The sequence below is a fragment of the Vigna unguiculata genome, chromosome 6 (assembly GCF_004118075.2).
Source record: "Vigna unguiculata cultivar IT97K-499-35 chromosome 6, ASM411807v1, whole genome shotgun sequence".
Lineage (NCBI taxonomy): Eukaryota > Viridiplantae > Streptophyta > Magnoliopsida > Fabales > Fabaceae > Vigna > Vigna unguiculata.
In genome coordinates this window covers 19,826,449-19,851,979 of record NC_040284.1, presented here as the reverse complement: position 1 = coordinate 19,851,979, position 25,531 = coordinate 19,826,449, and the positions used below count along the sequence as shown (strand labels likewise).

The window sequence follows — 25,531 nt, the reverse complement described above, 5'->3', positions numbered from 1 at the left end:
GTCTCCTCTTGCTCCAATAATAATAACTCTTTACACTCTCTCTCTCTCTGTGACGCGACTCAATTCACCTTTTTCGTGTTCACAAAGTTGCTCTCAATCTTCAATCCTATATATACGCACGCATTCCCAAACAAACGCCACCACCAAACTCTCTGTATCTTCGTTTTTAGCATTTCTCCGAAACCGATACCAAAATGCATCTCTACAATGCATGGCTTCCGCCGCCGGTGGCCGCTCAGACAGCCGCAGAGCGCGACTCCTTCACTCGCGTCATCGCCGCCGTCAAGTCCTCCTTCCGACCCGACGATCCCGAATCCGTCTTCTCCACTCTCAAATTCATATCCGTCCTCGACCTGTCAGTTTCTACTCTCATTTCCAATCTCCGTCTCTTCCTTTTCCCTAATTCATCATTAATTTATGATTTCTGTTTTCATTTCATCTCTTTTAGCTTTCGCTTTCGGCGTATTTCTCCGCCGTACGGCTTAATTGAGAAGATTCTGGAATATCGCCTCGATTGATTTTTATTTATTTTTTTCGTTTTAAGTTTTTACTTTTAGCTAGTGCTGTGGTGCGAGGTTTTTCGTGCTTGTGCCGTGAGGAAATGCTGTTGAATTTGTGATCGGAGGTTTCGGAGGAGTTAGTAAAACGCCGAGGAGTGTGAGATTCATGGTCTTGTGAGCGGTTTTGCAGATTATGTGAATTGATGAATAGCTTCGGGGAGTGGGGGTTTGACTTTGTTTATAATTGGGTTTGCATGTTTGATTTTTCTTAATTACTAGGAAATGACGTTGAACTTGTGATAGAAGGTTGGGAAGAAGTTACTTAAAGGCTTAGGTGTGTGAGAATCGTGGTTTTTGTGAGCAGTTTTGCAAAGTATGTGAACGGAAGGATAGTTCCGGAGAGTGCTGGATTGACTTCGTTTATAATTGTTTTTGCATGTTTGATTCTGCTTAATTACAAGGAAATGATGATTGTTTTTCTCTTCTAAATAAATTATTCGAACAAGATTAAGTAATTTCTTCCGCTGTTTGTTGTGAAGTTATTTTGTGCTTAATTAACACTAAAAAGGACTTAGTATTTTGTTATATTAACTGTTAAATTTCTTCAAAGGTTGTGTAATACTGTTATTACTCGTTTTGGTGTATGTTAGCTGATGGAACACTTTTCTTATAAATAAGGTTTTAAATTATAATTGTAGTCTTAGTTTCATCACAATCCTTGAGATTGTGGGAATTTTTGGACAAACGCGGTTGCTGCAGCCATAATTGCAGTTGGTGTCATTCCAAAAAACCTTATTTGTTTTGCTTGATTTGAAACCACGTTCGAGAACTGTTGTTTAAATCTTTGGTTGCAAGTAATGGCTCTGCTTTGCTTCCAAAACTGCATTATAATCTATTAGTAGTGGATTTGAGTTTTTCCCCCACTCAATTTGTATTCAGAGACAGAGTTTGTTGCTGGGTCGAATCTAACTTTTATGCTTGTTGTGCAGTTTCATAAAGGCAAAAAGTGATGTTTCTTTGGAGGATGTTCGCGACCTTGCTCAGATGGGCCTTGAGATATTTCATGTGGCCCGTAATAAGCTTTATGCTCAGGTGCTGCTGCATTTTATCTTGGATGAAACACGGAGTGTTTATTTTTGGTCTCTGCTTGCTCTTAAATGATTGTATCATTTTTTGTTTATTAGGTTAGATGGGGAAATTTAGTGGTCAGATTACTCAACAAATATAGGAAAAAGATTACACTGAGTGTTGGATGGAGGCCCCTGTATGATACACTGATTACCACACACTTTACTAGGTGAGTTTTATATCGGTACTGTTTCTGCTTCAGCCTTAATTGGTTTAAAATTATTCTGTACTTAATTTGTGATTCTTAGTTAGCTAAATAAAAAGAACAAAGGAAAAATAAAAGAAATGAAGACTAATCTCAAGGATTCAATGCTTGACGTTGCAGTAAATCACAAGTTACCTTTGCTATAAGCATAAGTTTGTCTTTGAATTCAATTTTGTAATTTATTTTTCATTTACTTTTGAACTTAATAATCTCTTGTCTCTTAATCAAAATATAGAATTGAAAATATTCAACAGCTTATTTCTTTTCTGCATATGAGATTTCAAAATTGTTGGTTGGGGATTTTGAATTATATTCTCGTTGCAGAAGTACAGGTCCAGAAGGTTGGAGAATAAGACAACGACACTTTGAAACTATAACATACCTTGTCCAGTCCTGCCGGAGATTCTTCCCATCAGGTTCTGCCTTTGAGATATGGTCTGAGTTTAAGTGAGTGCTTTGGTGATGTTTCCTCATAATCTTGAATTATTACGAGAGTTTGCCTTTTATTTTGTTTTGTACTTTATATTGATATTGATGATGAGCTGAATTAACATGAAATTCCTGTGGATCAATACTTCCATTGAATGGAATCATACTGGACCTGCACTAGGAATTATACTCTTTTCCCAATTTAAGATTATTTAATTTGTTTTCTTCTTAATTCCTTTTCTTTGGGTCATTTGATAATTTGTAGATCTTTGTTGCAAAACCCGTGGCATAATTCATCCTTTGAAGGTTCAGGCTTTGCAAGACTCTTTCTCCCAACAAATATGGATAATGAGGCCTTTTTTACCCAGTAAGAAGCATAAAATTCTTAGGACTTTTTTGGTGTGATATATGACATGACTTCCTGTGGAGTAAAATTTTATAATTGGATTGGCAGTGATTGGATAAGAGAGTGTATAGACTTGTGGGAATCTATACCAAATTGCCAATTCTGGAACAATCAATGGGCAGATGTCATAGCTCGTGTTATCAAAAATTACCACAATGTTGACTGGGACTGCTTCTTGCCTTTGCTTTTTGCTAGATACTTGAATATGTTTGAGGTGAGTGTGTAAGTTCTTCTGGGAATGTTTGATTAGATATTTTTTCATTCTTCTGACAAGGTTGATTTTATTTACACTTTGATTAAATATTTTAGCATCAGGCGTATATGAACTGAAAATGATTAGGAAATAGATACATTTTATCACTCTGAAGACTTGTTTATTCTAAAGCTTGAATCTTGTTATATTCCTGTCCTCTTTCTTTGTTAAATTAATATTGAAAACCTTAAAGGGTTGGGGCTCCCCCACCTAATGCATATTTTTTAGAAACTCTCTCCTGTGACTTCTCTAAATTTTTACTTTTTAATTTGTGCGTGAACTAATTTTAACTTATGCAGAAATTTATTTCATTTTTTTCTTCTTATTTTTCTCTTCTGAAAGTCTTTATGGAGAAGTTTGACCAAACAGACCCTGACATAATTGATAGTTAGGATAATAAACTGCAACTGGCATAACTAACTACATCTAGCAAAGGCTAATCTATTGCTTTCAACAGAAGCTAAAATACTTAAGCTAATATACAATCACAAATACTTTCTTCCCCTCTACAAATTTAGGGTGAAAGCTACGAACAACTGAGAACTCTTGAGGTTGGCTCTTAGATTCTAGAACTGAGCCTCTTTAGATGAGACCGGCTGAGAATGTCAGCAACTTGTTCTTAAGCAGGAACATGGTCAAGAGTGAGAGATTTATCAGCACCTTCTTCAGGGCAAAGAAAATATTTAATTTTGTGTGCTCAGTCTAAGAGTGAAGCACATGACTGTTTCTTGGAGCCACACTACTCGGATTGTCTGAGTAGATAATAGTGGTTCTGGTAGGAACCTAGAGCTCACGAAGAAGAGATTGAACTGAAATGACTTCAGTAGCTGCCAAGGCTAAGGTTCTGTATTCTTATGCTTTAGCACTCAAGCAAGCAACATAAGTCTACTTCATAGAGTGTCAAGAGATTGGATTCTGCCCTAGAAAGAGACGGGCATCTGAGGGTGGCCGTCTATCATCCACATCAAATGCCCAAGCAGCATCACAGAAGGCACATAGGCTCAGTGAAGTGTAACTTTTAGCTCTTGTTGTGAAGTCCTTACTTTGCTAGGGAAACTAGCTAATGCATTTTCAAATTTCTGTAAGAAGTAAATTGGGCATCCTTTGGCTACACCATTATGATTAGTTGATCTGTTGATACACCCTTGTCTTTCCCTGCTGTGTTTTGTGTAAATTGTATTACCTCAGCTAATTGATCTATATTTGCATTGATTACCTTATGAGATTCACAACTTGTTTAGTAATTTGGATCAAACCATTCTTGTAAATCACAGGTACCTGTTGCTAATGGAAGTGGTTCATACCCCTTTTCACTAGATGTCCCAAGAAACACTAGGTTCTTGTTCTCTAATAAAACTTCTACTCCTGCAAAGGCTATCTCCAAATCAATAGTAAGCAAATATGTTGCTATTACTTTTGTGAGATTCTAACATTGGAACCATGTTCTGATTTCTTAATTTTAGTTTAGTAATATTTTAATTGAAACTGCAGGTATATTTACTAAAACCTGGCAGTCCATCACAGCAGCACTTTGAAAAATTGATCAACATTTTGGAACAGTTTGTTTACTCACTTATTGCTCCAAATACTTTGCTTAACTAAGCTTGCTTTCTCTTTAGTTCTGTTGTTTACTTAATTTTTTATTGGCATTTATTCTTGTAGATATTATCATCCCTCAAACGGGGGTCGATGGACCTACGCCTTGGAACGGCTTTTGTTTCATTTGGTGTTTCAATTTCAAAAGCGTCTACAGAATGAACAGTTGTAAGAATCAATTATAAATTGTCATATACTTTTTCATGTGTGTCAGTTTTCTGCAACTGAAGTGGTTCTGTATGACAGGAGCACAAATAATAGAAGACCCACTGAACAGCTTCTTGGGGAATCAGAGAGGGTTTTCTTTGTTAATTCAGTGCTTAAGTTAATTGACCGCGGTCAATACAGCAAGAATGAACATCTCTCTGAGACAGTTGCTGCAGCAACTTCTATACTGTCCTATGTAGAACCCTCATTAGTTCTGCCATTTGTGGCATCTCGGTTCCATATGGCCCTTGAGACGGTTAGTAATGTTTCACAAATTTTAGGTTAAAGTTGAGTAGCTATGTGTGATCAATGTCATATGGAAAGAATAATATTTTTTCTTTATAGAATGTCTCCCAAGGTTATGATATATTCTTGTCAATGTGTAAGTGATATATTTGATTATATTAGTTTCTCTTCCTGATCAAATTCTTTTAGCCTGTCCAGATTGTATGATATATTCTTTTGAATCTATAATTGATATATTTGATAAGATTACTTTGCTTTTCTGACCAAAATCATTGTGCCTAGTCAGATGACTGCCACCCACCAGTTGAAAATTGCAGTTATGTCAGTGGCATTTGTTGGGCGTTCACTGTTTTATACATCTGTATCAGCTTGCTCCAAGAAGCCACTTGATCTTGGTGGTGGTGATGAAACATTCGTTGATCTTATGGGGGTTTCATTATCTAATGCATTACTTGGCATGGATGCTAATGACCCTCCAAAAACCTTGGCTACCATGCAATTAATTGGTTCCATATTTTCAAATGTAAGCTTTCAACTTTTAGACATATTGAATAAATAACTTCTTATATAGGTAAATCTTAACCTTATCTACCTTATAAATGCAGTTGGCTTTATTGGATGATAAAATTGATGACCTATCATTTATGCCTATGGTCCGCTTTTCAGAGTGGCTGGATGAGTTCTTATGCCGTCTGTTTTCCTTACTTCAACACTTGGAACCCAGCAGTGTTATGTAAGTAACAGTGCTAAGGTCCCCTCAGTTGCATGTTAAATTTATTTGAAAACCATGTTTAACTGGATTTTTTATGTTATTATGCTTTATATTGAGTAACTGGTTTCTGGTACATTAGAAATGAGGGTCTGCAGTCATCAGCAACAACAGGAACTTTCCTAGTTGATGATGGTCCATACTACTTCTGTGTGCTTGAAATTCTGTTTGGGAGGCTTTCTAATTCACTGTATAATCAGGTATTACTTTGTGAGTTTAAAATACTTAGTAGTTATTTCAATTTCTCGGCTAATATATTGTCTTGCATTTCACGGATATGTCAATAGGCTCTGAAGAAAATTTCCAAGTTTGTGAAGACAAATATTCTTCCTGGTGCTGTTGCAGAGGTTGGACTGCTCTGTTGTGCCTGTGTTCACTCGAACCCAGAAGAAGCAGTTAGTCAACTTGTTGAGCCAATCTTACTGTCTGTGATATCTTCTTTGAAAGGAACACCACGCACTGGATTTGGAGGAGGAGGGACTTTTGATGCGTCTGCTTCACCAAAGGCACCTTTCTTGGTCCTGTGATTATCTTTTACTGCTATACTGCTTCTGGATTTTCTTGAAAGCGGGCACTTTTTTTCAGGTTAGGTCCACAATTTCACCAGCTCTTGAGGCTGCAATTGACTATCAACTTAAGATATTGTCAGTTTGCATCACATATGGAGGTCCAGCACTCCTTCGCTACAAGGATCAATTCAAAGAAGCTGTCTTCTTGGCTTTTGACTCACCATCTTGGAAGGTCTTTTTATTTCCATGCTTATATTTTTCTTCAAATAGGTTGATTATGTTACAAATAAACGTGAATTTCTGTGGATAATAGTGGAGTTTCCATTGGTTCCTAATCTATTTGATTGTTACTTCCAATGATAGGTTAATGGGGCTGCTGATCATCTTCTTCGGTCTCTTCTAGGAAGTCAGATTCATTATTATCCAATTGACCAGTATAAGTATGTATATATAAGTGTTTGACTATGTTTATTTAGTTTTTTTCAGTCCTCATTCTGTGGTTTATATCTTTCTCTGGAAATTTAAATGTTAAATTTTTTGTTTTATAGGTGTGTTCTTAGTCACCCTGATGCTGTTGCTCTTGAAGAATGGATTAGCACAAAAGGTTTTTCCACTCAGGAAAGCTTTATCCCAAAATGGCATATTCCTTGTGATGAAGAAATTCATTTTGCAAATGATCTTATAGACATTCACTTCCAGTCAGCTTTGGATGATCTGTTGAAAATATGCGAGTCTAAAATCCATGCAGACCAAGGTATGAGAAATAGGCATGTCTCAAGTAGTTTATAATTTCTTGCTGATAAAAACAAAAAAGTTTATACTTTACCTCGTCATCCTTAGCAAGATAAATTATTTGAGTTCCCTTTTGACATGACATGGTTAAAATCTGGTATTGATTATGAATTTTATTTCTTGAAAAGAAATTTCCTCCACTGCTTTCCAGTGTAACAATCTGTTGATCATGATGCAGACATATTGGGATGGTAGTGTTCCATGAAGGAAGTTCTTCCTAGCTTAATGCAAATTTTAACTGTTATATTGAATGTGATTTGTCACGCAGGGGATGAGAAAGAGCACTTGAAAGTGACTCTTCTACGTATTGAATCAACATTGCAAGGGCTTTTTTCATGTTTGCCTGACTTTGTTCCAGACTCAAGAAATGGAATGAATGAAGATTCAAACAATCTGTTTTTAATTGCTGGGGCAACAGGTTGTACTGTTGGTAGTACTGCTCTGAGAGAAAAAGCTGCTGAGATTATACATGTAGCCTGCAAGTAAGGATTATGCTATGCTGCTGTACATTGTTTCTTTAACTTATGTTGCTGTTCACAAATCCTGATAATTTTTCTTTTTTTGGATTAATAGATATGTCCTGGAGAAAAAATCAGATGACAGCATCCTGTTGATACTGATTATTCGCATCATTGATGCTTTAGGAAACTATGGTATCCGTGTCTGAATAAGTTTTCAAATATTAATCTGTATAGTTTGTAAATATGCTGGCTAATTTTGTTTCATTCCGTTTATCCGCAGGAAGTTTGGAATTTGATGAGTGGTCTAGTCATAGACAGGCCTGGAAATTAGAATCTGCTGCCATAATAGAACCACCCATTAATTTCATTGTATCATCTCATTCTAATGGAAAGAAAAGGTATTGGTAGACAGCTCATCTATCTTGATTACAGGAACAGTGTTCCATTCCAAGACCATTTTAATAAATCTCTGATGCTTGGTGTCTATCCAGACCAAGGTGGGCACTTATCGATAAGGCATTTATGCACAGTACCTGGAGGTCTTCACAAGCATCCTATCATCTTTACCGTACAAATGGGAATTTCTGCCCATCTGATCACGTAACTATTTTGATGGACGATTTGCTGACTCTCTCGCTGCATAGCTATGAAACTGTTCGCCTGTTAGTGAGAAACCCTTGGCTAACTGAAACATTAATGTTTTATATGTTCTACTTTTTTGCATTAGCGTTTCATTTGAGATATATATATATATATATATATATATATATATATATATATATATATATATGCATGTATGTAAATTCTCATGCTTAATCTTAGTAGTTAGATTAGCCATATTCAATGAACAATCAAAGAATCCCGAGTTCTTTGAAGGAGGAAAAAATAGAATAATGAAATTAGTTCAAACTTAAAAAGGGAGAAAAAAGCTCGAATTTTTAACCTGCCTCATATTTCCATTCTCCTCTAAATTTCTCACCTATTTTACCTACACAAAAAAATAAAGTATAATTGTAAAAGTATAACTTAAAACAGTTTCTCATTCAATTATATAACATGCTTTCTTAATATTGGCACAGTACTTTTCTACACCTGATTGAAATTTCTCATATAATCCAGGCTTGCAGGAAAATCTCTAGTGAAGCTGATTAAGAGATGGCCATCTTTGATTTCAAAATGTGTTATCACTCTAACGAACAACTTGAAGGATCTCAATGCCGAGGAATATGCAGTCTTGGGTTCTTGTTCAGTCCTTGCCTCACAAACAGTTCTCAAACATCTGACTACAGTAATTGTCAAGGATGATGTTCTTAAAATTGTTTTTCTGGATGGTTAATTCTTTTATGTCTCATTATTTTCTTTGATTTCAGGATCCAAAGTCATTTTCTTCATTTATCTTGGCAATTCTTTCAAGGTAATTCCATTTTCTCTGTTTATTGTTTTGGATGAATTTTGTTCTGGTGTGTAACATTAGAGAATAATACTTTCGTGGTTTCTTTTTGAAGTTCTCATCATGAATCCTTGAAAGCTCAGAAAGCAATTAATGAGGTAAACTTATCCTGCATCGGATTATCACAGTTTCATTATGTGCTATAGATGATTCAACATTTCCATGGTTTCAACAGCTTTTTGTGAAGTACAACATTCAATTTTCTGGAGTATCTAGAAGCTTCTTCAGGATCTCAGACAAAGAAAATCATACTGGTGGACTGGGGTTCTCAGATTTGGTTTCTCAGATTGGTTCAATGAGTTTTGATTCTACTGGCTTGCATTGGAGGTAAATGTGAACCATTTAGCTCGAAAATCATTTGACACTAATGATAGATGAGTTCCTCATGCATATTTGGATTCTGTCTCCCTGCTATTTCTTATTTATTTGTCATAGCTTACATGCTGCCCAGCAATTTTTTAACAAGTTTATATTCTTTCATATTTAAAACATTGATTTAATAGTTACCTTTTTCAGGTATAATTTGATGGCTAACAGAGTTCTGCTTCTTCTGGCTTTGGCATCTCGGAACCATCCAAATTCATCATCTAAAATTCTGAGTGAAACTGCTGGTTTGTATAGCTTCTTTTCTTTTTGATCTCTGTATTTTATTTTATTGAACTTTCCTTTTGCAGTTCCAAGTAGTATTACTGCTTTGATTTTTTTCAATGTCTTTATGTCATTCATGTTGTTGCTCATATAGGACACTTTCTGAAGAATTTGAAAAGTCAACTTCCTCAGACAAGGATACTTGCAATTTCAGCTTTGAATACACTATTAAAGGAATCACCATATAAGTCGTCTCTTGGTGCGAAATCGGCTGAATTTGAGGAATTGCAAGAGCATGTCAAATCATCCCTTGAAGGAACTTTAACTCAAACTTTTCAGGAAGAGGGTTTCTTCAATGAGACACTGACTAGTCTTTCTCATGTTCATATAATAACTGATACTGAAACTGCTTCAAGAGGAAGTCAGGGAGATTCGAGTTTCCAAAGCTTAGCAGACAAATCCATAACTCGTTTTTATTTTGAATTTTCCGCTTCATGGCCACGTACACCAAGTTGGATCTCATTTTTAGGAAGTGATACATTCTACTCAAGTTTTGCACGTATTTTTAAACGACTGGTACAAGAATGTGGCATGCCTGTTGTGTTGGCTCTTAAAGGCGCAGTAGATGAGTTTACAACTGCTAAGGAGAGGTCTAAACAATGTGTGGCTGCTGAAGCATTGGCGGGTGTGCTACATTCTGATATTGATGGTTTATCAGGAACATGGGAAAGTTGGCTGATGCCTCAGTTGAAGAATATCATTTTAACCCAATCTGTTGAATCAGTTTCAGAGTGGGCATCTTGCATACGGTATGCAGTTACTGGTAAAGGGAAGTATGGAACAAGAGTTCCTCTTTTGCGACAAAAAATTCTGGATTCTTTGATGACATCTTTACCCCCAACAGTAGCTACCACTGTAACAGCCAAGCGATATGCTTTTCTGGCAGCTGCACTTATAGAAATATCCCCTCAGAAAATGCCAGTATCTGAAATCCAGCTCCACAATACACTTCTGAAGGAAGTTCTTGGAAATATGCACCACTCATCAGCCCAAGTAAGTATCCTCTTTGATCTCATATCTGCAATAAATCTTGAATTGAATATATCCCTTCCAATACTCCTTATCTGTTATCTTCCCTCCTATCTGTTGCCAGCCAATTGGAGACAGGAAATAAAACTACAAAACCATGGATTGACTACTCTTGAAATACATAATGATTTAAATAGTTTTATCTAACATATACAGTGTCACTATCAACAGCATCCTTTTGAAATACAACTAGCCTCTACACTAACTATATTTGCGATTTGTTGTCTTAGGTATTAAATTGTAAACTGAATTTTGGTCCTCCATGCTTTGTTCAAAGTGGCTCATCAATTGACAATTATATTACCTTGATTGTTCAGAGTTAATTCATATTGGACTTATTTGTATACCTTGATAGGATTTGCCAAGCTGGATAGTTGATCTAGATTCAGGATATTAATTTGGTATAGTTTGATTGATATACTAATAAACTATCTGAATGGATTTTTGTAATCAAGAAACACATTAGGTTTAAAATTTATGTTAGATGGTCATTCAATAGTTTAAAACACTACCGAACCTTAGGCTGCACTTGTAACATTATGACTGATTAATGTGATCTATTACATGGACAAATTAATGTAATGATGTTTAAGTTTGTTATGTCATTAACTAATGGATTACATTCTTTGGCATTTATTTGAAGAAAGAGGATTAAGCGATAGGTGATTTTGCTGGCGTATGAAATCACTCTTGGTTGATTGTTTAGGCTCATGCTAGCAAGTATCCTTGAGTGTTCACTTGTATATAAGCTGTGTTTTTTGTTTATCTCACTTTAGAATTAAATATAATATATATATATATATATATATATATATATATATATATATAGGTTTGGTTTGGTTTGGATTATAAGTTAATATATTTTATTTAAAGTTTTAAATTAACCTATAGTCCTCACATTAGGCTATTTCATAAGGTCTTTTAGACAAAAAATGGAAATCTTTGCAAGAAATTTGTCAAAATAGTCTGTCAATTTCTTAACCTAAGTGTGGTCTGGTTGTATATGGAATATATTATCTCCATTTGTTTTCTCAACACATCCTTGCTTTACATTTGGATAATACCATAGTGGTGCAAATAAATGGTGTATGGTGTACTTTTTCTGGGTTAAGTAATATGAATATACAAGTTGAAACAAGTTTCTTAATTGTTTGTGGTTCTGACCTATTTCAATTTGTCTATGCAACAGGTGAGGGAGGCTCTAGGGGTTACCCTTTCTGTATTGTGCTCTAACATTAGGCTATACCATTCGAGTCATCAGGATGGGAGAAGTGACAATGTTGATAGTTTGATGAAAGATGAAAGCTGGGTTCAGTTTCTTACAAAGCGAGCAGCTGAAGCAGTCGTGAACATTCAGATTGCTACACAGTCGGATAAAGTAGTGAATCCTGTAGATGGAAGTTCTCAAAATGGGCATGTGGATGGTGATTCACAAGATGACATGAAATGGATGGAAACGGTACCAATGAAATGACTGAGTTTAGATTTTGCTTTTACTTTGAATTATTGCTAATTATTTACCATTCCAAACATATGTAGCTACTCTACTTCATCATCTCATCCTTGAAGTCAGGGAGATCCTCGTATCTACTTGATGTGCTTGTGGGGCTTCTGTATCCTGTGATTTGCTTGCAGGTTTGAGCTATATATTGACTATAGTTATTTGAACTTTTACTTTGACGTCATTGTAACTTATCTGATTTCTTAACATGTGATTTTCGTTGGTTTATGCTTCTTTTTGACATTTTGTTTGGTTTTATGTGTATGCTTTTAATTTTCTTGAGATTTTTGCACTTGATTCTTTAGCAACTCCAAACTTTTGGGCATCTATCTTTTTCCAGGAATTAATTTTAGGTTGATATATGTTGACTTGGTTTTCCATTGGTGTTAACTTACCTCCAAGATTCTAGTTCTTCCAATGTTTTAAACAGTAATAAGATTGACCATAGTTACATCTAGAATATATGTTCCTGAAACTCTTAATATTTTGAGGCTACTGAACGAATACTTGTGAATCCTTTCATCTAAGGACACTTCAATTGAGGTGTAGTTTTATGGTAATACAAGTTTGGTGATCAATAAAACAGACATATAAGTGTTAATTTATGATTGCTTACGTTGGAAGACTTAATGAAGGTGATACTTTTCACATTCTTTTACCTGTAGAGCATCTGTATTAATTAAAAGTGTAAAAAATGCAATTCTCGAATACCTATTCTATTTGGTTCTATGATCACTCAAGTAGAGAAGGTATCAATTATCACACTTCTGAATAATTTTATTTTCTTTTGAAGGAAACATCAAATAAGGATTTATCAACATTAGCCAAGGCAGCATTTGAATTGCTTAAATGGATGATCGTTTGGGAACCTCACCTTCAGAAGGCTGTATCTGTGATTCTCTCTGCTGCCAATGATTCCAACTGGCGGACTAGATCTGCTACATTGACATATCTGCGTACCTTCATGTACAGGTACCATGATCTTGTGTCAGGTTTGCTTTGGCATACCATACTCTAAATGGCTACGAATGCCTTATTATATGTATCTAGCTTCATGAGATAATATTTTCTCAACAGTTATTGTATTTGCATCCATGTTTTTAGTATCCGCAACACGTACTTAACAGAGTTTTTACACTGATTATTCTATTCTCATTGATTTCACACTTTTGTTTGTTCTGAAGCAAATAAAATTTTTTGTTCCTCTTTTAACAGGCACACTTTTATTCTCTCAAGTTCAAAAAAGAAAGAAATATGGGGAACTGTTGAGAAGTTACTAGTAGACAATCAAATTGAGGCAAGTTCTTTCTTAGAAGTTATTTGAATAGAAATGCAGAATACTTTTTTTCTTCTTTTAACTTTAAAAAGAAATTTGGGTAATATAGCTTGGGATGCTTGTGCTTTACAGAACATGCTATCATTACACTCTTTTTACCCTAGTCAACACTGCAGTTTTTAGCAGTGAGGTACCTGTCGTGCCTTTATAAACTGAGTTGTGGACAGGACTTAGATAGCAATACATGGGAGCTTGTGATTTTCCTGTAGAGGAAAGCATGATATACCTTAAAATGCTTATATGTTGTTCCCAATAGCAGTTTTCCTTTTGCAGACAATCCATATCAACGTATATTTTAGAGAGGCCATTCATTATTGATGGTTGCCATTTACATTCAGTCTTAATCTTTTCACCAGGTAAGAGAACATGCTGCAGCCGTTTTAGCAGGCTTAATGAAGGGCGGAGATGAAGACCTGGCTACAGATTTCCGTGGTAGAGCATATATAGAGGCAAATAATGTACATAAAAGAAGAAAGTCAAGGTTATTCTTTGCCTCTTAATCTTCGAAAGTTTAGTTACTTTTGTACAGAAATGGACCTCAAAGCAAGCCTACATTCTGGTTCATTTCTTTTTATGTAATATCATCATCATCCATTGTGCATGGTCTTTTGGACGAAGTATTTGTAGTTTAATTTTAGACTGCTGCCTAACCACCTTAATTGTGGTCATCCTTGATCTGCCTTAGTTCTGGCCTCTTTGGAGGTTGCCGTAATGGCAACATCAAGAGCGGTGGTTTAGTCCCACACAACTAGAGATATAACTAAAATACTATTAATGCTAAATATTATAGGTTTCTATATTACGCACTCCAATATTGGTAAGGACAAAGAGGGATTGCATAGGCTATGACAAACTTGCATATGTAGCAACGGGAAGCCTTGTGCTTATGTTAGAGGCTGTATGGCGGGCTACAAGGGAATAGCAGGGAAATGAGAGGTTGGCTTTGCAGTTTGGTAGTTTTGGGTGGCTCTTGCCTTTGGGAAGAGAAGGCTTTCTTATTGGATTTCTATTATTAGTCCTAGCTTTCTGTGGTACTGCATTTTCCTTTTTAATCAGAACTCTCTTCTATGGAATTTTCCTTATTAATTTCTTAATAAATTAAGTTCCTATCAGTTTCTCCATGTGAAGGATAAGCTTGATTGTCTAACTCTAGGATATTATGTATTGATGAAAAAAAGAAGTCATGGTATGCATGCAGTTATTGTCTTTGAAAACATTTTATCTAACATGTAGGCCATAGTTATTACAAGATGGATTTACTAACACTTTTGTTGTTGTCATCTAGCAAAGTCTTATTTTTTATTAGCTCTGACATGCCAAGTTTGTTAAAGTGGGGAGCATTTTTGTAATACAGAAATGCACGTTCTGGTTCAACAATAGCATCTGTTCATGGCGCTGTACTCGCTTTGGTTGCTTCTGTATTATCTGCTCCATATGACATGCCCAGGTTTGTCCAGTCATCCATGGCATATGATTTATATTGGTAATTTTGAATGCTTGTAATGATTGAGTTTTTTTAATAAAAAACAAAAGCTTATTTGTTCATATTGTGAAATCCCTGGCTTATACAATATTTTGGTACTGCTGTCTTCAATTTCTGCATCAGATGGAAATTTGAGTTCATTTGTGAGTATATAAAGGAGCAATACCAAACCTCAAAAATATGTGATGCTCCTATACTGTTACAATGAATGACTTAAATGGTAGTCTTACGGTCATAATCTAATATAAACTTTTTTTGCAATCATAAACAAATTTTACTTGTATATTTTGAGCTATAAGCATCTCTCTTCATCTCTGTACTAGATTTATAAGACATGAATTTATTTTTGTTTTGGGCACAAAGGAAGGTGTCTATTGATTCCTTTACTTGTAATTATCTGACAGCATTAACTACTTTCTTTCAGTTGGTTGCCTGAACATGTTACCCTACTGGCCCGCTTTAGTGGGGAGCCATCCCCTGTCAAATCTACAGTTACTAAAGCAGTTGCAGAGTTCAGGCGGACCCATGCTGATACATGGAATGTTCAGAAAGAATTATTTACTGAAGACCAACTTGAGGTACTTATCTCTAGAAAATCTAAACATATGTGGTTTAAAATTCTGATTATTACGTTGGTTTTTTGGTTCTTCATCTAGTTTTTTTTTTTTTTTGCTAACTTTCTCTCCGTATTCACAGATTCTGGCAGACACATCGTCTTCGTCATCTTATTTTGCTTGATTAAAAATACAAAGATGCTATTGGGAGAGAGTACTGAAAATAATAGTTAGGAAAGTATGTTTTTCATTTTTTGTTTATTGACTGCATTCATAGTTGTAAAAATAGTTTTTATTTACATTTTGTACCATTGATATTCTTTTCAAGTAATTTATTCCTTAGTCTAGTCAGAAGTTGAGCTTATAACTTTCGTCTGCGCTGTAAATTTTTTTTAAACCATGGGGTTAATTAAATCATCGGCTGGTAGATCCCACACGACACAATCTGAGTTGAATATATTGGATAGATTTCTAATTTCCTTGGTGGCCTCAGAATCATCACCATGTTCCTCTTCAAGCTTTTCATGCAATTGGCTCTGCCGATCCATGGCTGTGCATGTGCTTCCAGTGCATACACTCTGGCTCCATGGAGATGCATCACCTTTATTGGCGAAAGATGGTGGAGAGAATTGATAAGCAGATATTGTAGGGAAAACACTATAAGGCATCACAAAACTTGCAGATGTATTTGGTGTGGAGTCCCAAGGTTTATTGGAGGGCATCATTTCAGGTTCTTGTTGCATGGCCTTAGATAGGTCAAACTTGATCTTCTCAACAGTTGCGTCCTTTTCATCTGGCTTACAATTAATGTAATCAGTGAAGTTATGCCCCAGTGCTGCAGCGGAATGCTGGCCCTGGAAGTTAATCGGCTTCTTGGTAAGAAGGTGGAGCACCTCATCTTTGAAACAGCCAAGGGCTGCTTCAGCCAAGTGAGCTGCCTGTGGGGGTGCCAATGTGGTAGCGATTTCGGCCATTAGATGGGAAAATGGCTTGTGGGTTACAGGGTCTATACCCATGCCTGACAGTTTCTTTTTCAGCTTGGTGTTCCAGTGGTTTTTTACATCATTGTCGGTGCGTCCCGGCAGCTGGGCTGCTATCAGTGACCATCTGAACATCCATTTAAGTAACATAAAGATTATTATCAATCAACTAACTACGTTATTAACAATAACTTAAATACATGATAACGCTCAATGCACCTGTTACCGAAAACTGAATGAAGCTTCACAATGGTTTGCTCTTCGGAATCCGAGAATTGCCCATGTTTGAGATCAGGACGAAGGTAATTAGTCCACCTTAGCCTGCAGCTCTTCCCACATCTCTGGAGGCCTATTTAAATGAATAATATTTGTGTTGGCATTGATACGATACGAGTGATATCAATATAAATAGAGTGGAGATAGACTAACCAGCATTCTTGGGAATGAGACGCCAGTTGCGAGTGCCATGTTGAGCAATGTAGGAGGAGAGTTTGTGATCTTCCTCAGGTGTCCACTGTCCTCTTTTCACGTTGTCCTTCTCACAGCATGGAATACGCCCCATGTCTGCTATTATTTTTCCTTTTCAGTTTGTTAATTCTCCTACGCCAAACAAATTCCTATTTTTCAGGTTTTTCAGGACTAGAATAATTGAGGTCAGTGTTGAGTATAAGAAATTGTGTTTTCTTTCTTTCAACACAACTTGTGAATTCTCTCTACCCGTCTTTGAATTCTTTGAGGCCAAAAGGGAAGACGTGGAATATTTGTTTGAGTTGGTTTTTGTTTTTCTGGTAGGCCTGTTATTCTTAATATATATATATATATATATATATATAAGGGGTGCCAATTGGAATTGCATGGCATAAAGGCATCAAAGGCGCATGATTTTGTTAAAGAATTTCAACGCCATTGAGCGTGTGAAGGGAAGGTAGGTAGCTCACCCGCAAGATGCTTGGTCAACATCTCTCTCTCTCTTTCTCTTTCGTTGTTGACCGCTTTGCTCATTGTTTGTGTGCTTAATGCATCTGTTGGGTAGGTTTATGCTTTGATCACACAAAACCTTGTTATCTTTCTTCACAGTTACTTATGTCAAGGTTCACGTGCGGCGTTTCAGTCTTACATAACATTCTTGATCATCAATTTTCCTTCTTACTATACTATGGCAGCAGAAGAGACCCTGGAAAGTGATACCGATCCCACCACACTCCATGTGTACTTTTGTTCGTTTTCACAATACTTCTGCAATAATCAGAGCACAAGAGCATGGATAATTAGGATCTTCAAGGAGCTTCTTCCAAAAGCTTTTACAAAATAATATAAAATTAACTTTTTCATAAAAACCTTTTCATCTAATTTTTTTTAATTTAAACTGTATATTAATTTCAATTTTTTAACAAATATATTTTTCTCTTCCACAACCTGTATCAAATTCTATTTATCATTTTACTGAGCAACAAATCTTAGTACTGTATGATGTGCTCCTCGTCCAATTGGTGATGTCATTATATCCTCATTTACTGTTAATTTAGTGAAATCTTAGTTAAAGAGAAAAAAAATACACGGATATTTTTACCAGACTGGAATGGAAAGTATAATGCAGTTCAGGTACAGAACAGATTTCCTTAAGTCTCAAGTATGAAGTGAAATGAAGGCATGACAAAACCTGCTTCAAAAACCGGACCTGCTCAACTTTTTTATTCCATGACAAAAAATTGCGTTTAACTAAAGTATTACAGATGGAACTAACTAGTTTCCCAAGAAACTAATGCAATTCTGCAACCCAGTTACACTTCTTTACTACGTCACGTCTTAACAGGAAGAGCAGCCGAACCTTGAACTCATCAAATGCTGATTAACGTTGAATTTCAACACAAAAAATGCAACCACAATCTATTTTCTCAGTTCAACTTCCAATTCCGTTGAAAGCTCCTCAATTTAGTTTTGCAGAAACTATCCCTTCAATGGATCCAACGAGAGTGAACAGTCCCACCACAAAGCCAACGATGCTATAAGCCCTGAGCAGGACCCACTGAGACGACCATGGCTCAATATTGCTCTGACTCAAGTACATTTCCACCGGAAAATATATGGACAATGGATAATAGATGATTCCAGCCAAAACTCCCAAAATCTGATTGAAGTAGGGAAAGAGCATTGCAATCACAGTTGTTGATAAAACATATGCAGTTCTGAAAGAAAGCCTCAGAAAACTTAGTTGGAAAGCTGGCAACAATGGGAGTTTCAACATGTATACGTGATTCACAAATTCACTGTCTGGGAACTTGAAACGTAGCCAATTTTCAACATTGGCAAAAAGTGGCTGGCTATACACCTGCACCAGAACAACATAAAACCAATGACACTTGGTGGAGAGTGCAAGGATAGCAGATACACCAGATGGAAGAACTGTAATAAAATTTATACATGTACCTGATATGCACCAACCAGGTGAATCACTATACAAGCATTGGCAAAGTCTACAATCCAATGCTGTTTATTAGATGTAAACCCTGTTAAAAGGTTTCCTGGTGTATCATTACCAAAGGCTGCATATCCTAAACACCCACAACAGAGGTAGAAAAATGTTGTCACAATGACAGATATTGTTGACGCCTTCTTCATGGTTAGGTGTTCTGGTGGAGGCGACTTCAAAGTATCCTTCAACAATTGTACCAAGTTATATTAACCTTATAATTCTTAAAGCTTCTCCAAAAAGATGTGATAAAGTTACATTTTCTGATTATCTTAGAGATACATACCTGGATTTCTATAAGAATCACCGAGAATGGATACGAGAATGCTATGTCACCAAGCGCTTGAGCAACCAGCCATATTTTATCAACTCTACTGGAAGTAGGGATTCCACTAATACTACCATCAGCTCGTCCATTTTCTGATCAAATGATTGCAAAAAATCAAAAACATAATGATTTAATTATATACTTTCAAACAACTGTCCATGAACATACCCGTAATTTGTCCAGCAGAAAGCCACATTCCTATGAAAGCATAAAAAAAGGACGTAATTGCTGCTACAATTGACAACCACTGAATATTGTGGAAGTTGGGTGTCTGTGAGAGAACAACTTGGATAGCCCCAAAAATAAGCATCAAATATGCACCATCAAATCCACATTTTGTTTCATCGTCTTGGCCATGGTAACAGTTTGATATTTGGATTGCTCTGCGATCACACACAGTAGTCCAAACTAATGAAGTTGATATTTTGGGAACACCCTCATGTTTTCATGACGTAGTACATGTGAGAAATAAATTTTTGTTTGCAACAAGTAGCAGAAATCAAGGAAATGGAAATAACAAAACAAGAGAGAAACCATTGATAAGTTAGTGAACACACCTCATACTGATAGCAGCAGTAATGACATAAGCAATTCCAAAACCATATAAGCTCACGTTTACAAAAACACCACAGAAACGGCTATTCCCTTCTCCTGTAACGTAACCATCCATTTAGCATCGTCCAAAGAAACAGGTTAACATGATCTTCCAAACTTGCTAGCATATTTGATCAAAATAAAGATTGATTTGGAAAAGAAGAAGATGATGGATTTGAGTAGACTAGAAAACGAAGTTTGTGTTGTTATTTTCGAGGGATATGTAAGTGAGAGCGAGTGAATTTAAAAATAAAATTTGTAATGATTTAATTGATGTGATAAATTAAAATTAAGTTTAATCGAAAGAAAAACAAGATTATAGAATTGTTTTTAATGTTGAAAATAATCTAAACTTATATCTAAATGAGCTAGATTTATTTTATAAAAAATATTTAAATGAATAAATTAAAAAAATAATAAAAATATAACATATTTACTTTTTTAACTTTTCTTTTCTATAAATAATTTATAAATTTGGGATATTAATCATTGTAAAAATAATTATTAACGTGAAATAAAAAAATGAAAAATGAGTCGAGGAGATAATTGTAATCTCCTTCAAAACATTCAAATTTTTTTAAATTGAAACACATAATTCACCCTAAATCACATAAAGATGTTGATGTTTCTCAATATTAAATTAGTTAAAGTCAATTGTTATAATTTTCTTGCTTGAGTTTTTAACTTGGTATCAACAACCCCTGATGGTCGAAAAAGTAATATATTGTTTTTATACAAGAATAAATACAATAAAGTATAACCTTAGAAAATCACCATACCAACATGGAATACATATCTCTTGTTCTTGTATTATTAAGAATTAGTGGATATAAAAGCTCAGAATTCAATCATCTGCCAAATACACTCTGAAAAATAAAAATAAAAATTAAAAGAGATGCTTAAATAATAAAATATATTATAGGGAGAACTAATTAAAATTTTATAATTTAACAATAAAATTAATATCTTCAAGATTAAGAATTTTAAGATATTTGGATGATAAATTAAAAAAGGCAATTCGCTATTAGAAATTTTAAATTATTCTTTAGTAAAATATTTATTTGGATAAAACATATATTAAAATTAAAATTTTAAAAGAATTATAACAGAATTTAGTTATTTTAAATTTTAAATTTCAATTTCGAAAAAAAAAATTATATTGTTAAAATAAAATCATATCTACTTTTAGATGTGACTCTAAAATTGAGGTAAAAATGTCAATATTTGTATCTTTACAAAATTAAACATTATTTTATTATTAAATATTTAAAATTAATTAAATTTCATTTTCATGAATTCAATTTTGAAATATATTTTAAATTTGTTTCTATACTTAATAAAAGTTAAATTATCATATTACACTTAAACGAATTTACTCAAATCAATCATCTAAAAAAACAAAAAATCACATAAAAACACTTCTATTATAAAATAGATAAAAACAAAACCTAAATCTCAAACATTCCAAGTTTATTAAATTTCTCAGGTAAAACATAGATCTGGAGAAGTCACAAATTACGAATCCGATAAATATATCAAACACTTATCAGACACAATTTATTAATTTAAAGATTCGTATTCTCTCTCTTGTTATTTATTACGTGGTTTGGTGTGGCTTGTGAACAAAGTGTAACGAGAAAGATGTGGAAGCATTCAAAAGGGTGAAGTTGTGATCTGAATCTGAACACAACAAAATCAAAAGATGTAGTTTCCGTGACACACTGAACTACTTCACTTAGACGTGTCACACATCACTTTTTCCAATTTTCATCTGTTGCAAAGGGACAATGGTAGCTTTATACACTTACATTCATCTAATCGAGTGTAAAAATGTGTAAAAGTTTTTTTTTTTTCCGTTGCAAAATATCAATAAAACAAATCTTGACCCATTATTGCCTCAACCTTTTCACACAATCACGTGTCATCAGAAGCAGATAACAGCAAACACCAGCACGAAAACAAGAACACCAGAAAGAAACAAAAAATGGTAAAAGCAGAGTATTGAAGGTTACCCTTATGGAGGTTAACAGCATCAAGGTATGAGGAGCTCCTATGAGGGCCATGTTCAGGGTCTGGACCACGGTAGGTGTTGCTGAGAAGAAAAGCAGAAAGAAGAGTGATGCAGGCAAAGAAAATGATTGTGAGAGGCCCTCCAATCCAACCAAGCTGTGCAATGCTCCATGCTAATGACAACACTCCTGACCCTATCACTCCTGTCACTATGTGTGCCACTGCAGTCCACACTGTTCCTGTTTTTTTCCATCATTCACAACATCACACATAATCACTCTCACATCCATCATCAACAATTCAATGCAATTCAATTCTCAATTCTCAATTTCCCATCATAGTTTACACAAGCAATCGATCAAACAATAAGAAGTCATTAATTCTATCATAGTTTACACAAGCAATCAATCAAACAATAAGAAGTCATCAATTCAAGATATACCACTTCCAAGACAAAATTCAGTAAATTCGTCTATTTCTGATTGGTGAATGACGATCTTGTTAATCACAATACAAGATTGAGAATCCTGTTACCATCTTGTAAGAAAATAGCTGGCAAGATTCATGTAACAGTAACAATGCAGAAGTATGATTCAAATAATAACAATAAAAAAATGATTAAGATGAGAGAAGAAGAGAAACCAGTTCTTTCAACATGATGAGCGTTCAAATACTGAGTCTCCAACAATGGGGTGCTGTCAGTTGCTGAACCTTCTCGATCATTCATGGTTCTTGATCAGATGGCCTAAACCCAATGGATGGATCAAACAGGTTTCTTGTTGTTCACTCTCAGAAGTAGTTGTTCATCGGAAAACTGAAAGAATCGGTAGTAAAAGGAGTTTTCTTTTTGAAAAAGAAACGATCTTTGAATCTGGTTTTGCTCTGATTGGTTTGTGGGTGAGTGAGATCACTGACATGAAACTGTCTTTTGCCACATACAAATCCAAATTCTCAATTACTTGTGGAAGTGTCCAAATAACGTGTTATATAGTGAGAGAGTGATTTTTTTTTTCTTTTTGTTTTTTTCAATACACATTGTTTAGGTTTTTCGCCTTTATTTTCGGTAACCATGACCACTATGCATCAATTTCTTCTTGTTTTGTAACTATTGTAGTTTTTCCTATCCACATGATGATGATAAATTAAATCTAAAACTATGTTAAATTTATGGCTTAAAACCATGCAAATTTGTAGTTTTATTTTCTATCAAACTTTGGTTGTGTATTTAATTCTTTAAAGTTTTAAATTTTAATTCATTATTGATATAATATTGTATGTTAAAATGTTGCCACGTACATGAATAATAAAAATCTTATTTACTTATTCATTAATTATCTTTAACATCTTGAAAATACATTCACTTTGATGATTATTAGAGAATTATTTAATTGTAAAAATATAAAAATAAAAAAAAATATTATTTTTATAAGGACTAAAATCATACAATTAAATACTTACCAAAAGTTGGTGTTTGATCAAATTTATTAATAAACTACACTTTTGGAGGTTTATTTCAAATATTAACTATTTTTAATATTTTGTATTAATGATTAATGTTTTTCCATTAGTACACCTTTCCTTTTAACTTTTGTTTACTATTGTGTTTGATGTAATGATTAAAGATTGTGTACATTGTGAGAAAAACAAAAGTACATTGTTTTCACAACTTCATAGAAAACGGTAACAAAGACGTTCAATAAGGAAAAGAAAAACAGTATTCTGGTCTGTCCAAATATAAGACTATTAAAACCTAAATTTTAGGTTTTTTTAATTGTTATTGATGTGTATAAAACAAAAAACATAAATTCTAGAATTATATGACCTTTTTCTTTAAGGTGTTAAAAGGGTTCTTATATATAAAGCTTTTATATATATTTAAGGTGTTGTTTAAATTTCTAAATTTAAGTATTTATCATTATATTATTTCTTGAATATTTTCTAATATTATCATTTAAATCCCAATTAAAATATTTTTTTATTTCATTTCTTTTTTCTACTTTCCACGTTATTTCCTTCTACTTTTAACAAAATAGACAATTTAACTTGAATATCGAATAGTTGGACATTTGTTTTTATTTGAAGTTTAATTTATTATAGTGTTTCTTTGTTTAAATCTGAAAAGTAATCTGTATTATGGAAATATGTAGAAACATGTTTTGGTGGCATCATTATCTATAAATGTGGAGCATAGTCATTGGTTTGAAACTTTCTAACCAAATTGTTTTTCTCATCTTTGTCTCTCACACTCAACCATGTGACACTTGTCATCTTCCTTATATCATTAAAATTTTGACATAAACATTCTTTGGCACTTTTTCATGTACACTTCAAATCAATCATTGATTTTTTTCATGTGGCAAATGTTTTGGTACGATAGAAACGTTATGATGCATGACTCCATATAATAATATCATATTTCAATGTTTAAACATTATTTATAAAAAAAAAAAATCTTCTGAAATAAGTTAGAACATATTGTTAATATCAGTTATTATATTTAAACTATTATTTTAACCGATATACTTTATTCTAAAAGGCGCTTAAAAGAATTAAAGAAAAAAAATAATTCAAAATTACTTTTAGTATTGTTAGATGTATCAAAACAAACTATCTAAATAATTCGATATAAAAATTTATGTGGTACATCAAACTAATGTGAGATTTAAATTCCTGTCACTTTATTTTGTATATATTTTATATAATAAAAGAAAGATAGTAAATAAAAGAATTATATTAAATAAAATAGAAAAATAAGCCTAAACTTTTTTCTATCAACAACAAATTTTCAGTAGAAAAAAAGGTTGTTTCAAAAAACTTATTTTTTTTCTCTATTTAAGTAATACCGAGTCACTTTCTTTCATTCCAAAAAATTAATCTAATTTTTATTTGAAAAAATAAAAGAAAAGTTTGGAGATAGTTATAAATGATAAAAAGATATAATTATGTTTAATAAAAAAAATGGCATATTAACGAATTGGTCTATAAAAATACAACAAAAGGTGGAGAGATTTTTTCTAAAAAAAAGATGACGCTATGTTGATTCACTTTAAAGTTTGGAATTCCTTTTACTCTTAAAAAAATGAGTAAAAGAATTAAAAAAGAAAGATGAGAAACATTGTGCATCTAAAGGGTTATCTAAGTCTATATTTTCTTGAAATTTTCATTTATAGTAATCATGCGTTTTTGAACTTGGAAAGAGATTTTTCAGTAACCTGTACAAACACCATGTGCTTGGAACCAAACAAAAATAATGAAATTTCAATGGGAGAATTTCACTATGATACGCATACATGACCCAACCAAAATTTAGATAACAATATAAATATAATAAACTCATCATCTTAAAATAGCAATAGAATAAACTAATTAGTAGTCAACACAACATTATCTTCTAAATAGTGAATGTGTATCTAAATTATTTAAAATAATAACATTGTCATCTTTATTTAAAACTGGTCTGCATGTTACTGAAATTGGTGAATTTGATTTATGTAACACTTTTTTTTCAGCTATGTGCACTACTTTTAAGAAGCATAGTTGATAAGTTTGCAAATACAAATTCTCATAAAGAATGAATAACATTTATTGATTAAAATTATCCAAAGAATGTATCACAACTAAAACAAATTAAGTACATGTTCTGAAAA

General features: G+C 33.8%; 3 protein-coding genes across 3 annotated transcripts; 1 reads left to right on the top strand and 2 right to left on the bottom strand.

Annotated features, from left to right (window-relative positions):
- On the top strand, positions 1-15,869 carry LOC114186639 (proteasome activator subunit 4). The gene is made up of 35 exons (XM_028074601.1): positions 1-355; positions 1,490-1,592; positions 1,685-1,797; positions 2,158-2,280; positions 2,528-2,629; positions 2,717-2,882; positions 4,196-4,312; positions 4,413-4,480; positions 4,584-4,685; positions 4,764-4,980; positions 5,257-5,493; positions 5,576-5,703; positions 5,822-5,939; positions 6,027-6,245; positions 6,325-6,480; positions 6,612-6,688; positions 6,797-7,002; positions 7,309-7,522; positions 7,614-7,693; positions 7,782-7,899; positions 7,993-8,163; positions 8,621-8,789; positions 8,872-8,915; positions 9,007-9,049; positions 9,127-9,278; positions 9,468-9,562; positions 9,694-10,592; positions 11,818-12,087; positions 12,168-12,263; positions 12,923-13,101; positions 13,345-13,426; positions 13,822-13,946; positions 14,820-14,912; positions 15,373-15,526; positions 15,645-15,869. The coding sequence occupies exons 1-35, from the start codon at positions 195-197 to the stop codon at positions 15,684-15,686; spliced, it is 5,439 nt and encodes a 1,812-aa protein (XP_027930402.1). The 5' UTR covers positions 1-194; the 3' UTR covers positions 15,687-15,869.
- LOC114186640 (transcription factor MYB80) lies at positions 15,761-17,087 on the bottom strand. The gene is made up of 3 exons (XM_028074602.1): positions 16,912-17,087; positions 16,702-16,831; positions 15,761-16,609 (listed from the first exon to the last, which is right to left on the bottom strand). The coding sequence occupies exons 1-3, from the start codon at positions 17,042-17,044 to the stop codon at positions 15,895-15,897; spliced, it is 978 nt and encodes a 325-aa protein (XP_027930403.1). The 5' UTR covers positions 17,045-17,087; the 3' UTR covers positions 15,761-15,894.
- Positions 17,088-18,146: 1,059 nt separating this feature from the next.
- LOC114187182 (probable amino acid permease 7) lies at positions 18,147-22,873 on the bottom strand. The gene is made up of 7 exons (XM_028075346.1): positions 22,527-22,873; positions 21,887-22,123; positions 19,838-19,931; positions 19,449-19,663; positions 19,239-19,372; positions 18,910-19,137; positions 18,147-18,811 (listed from the first exon to the last, which is right to left on the bottom strand). The coding sequence occupies exons 1-7, from the start codon at positions 22,609-22,611 to the stop codon at positions 18,410-18,412; spliced, it is 1,395 nt and encodes a 464-aa protein (XP_027931147.1). The 5' UTR covers positions 22,612-22,873; the 3' UTR covers positions 18,147-18,409.
- Positions 22,874-25,531: the final 2,658 nt, after the last annotated feature.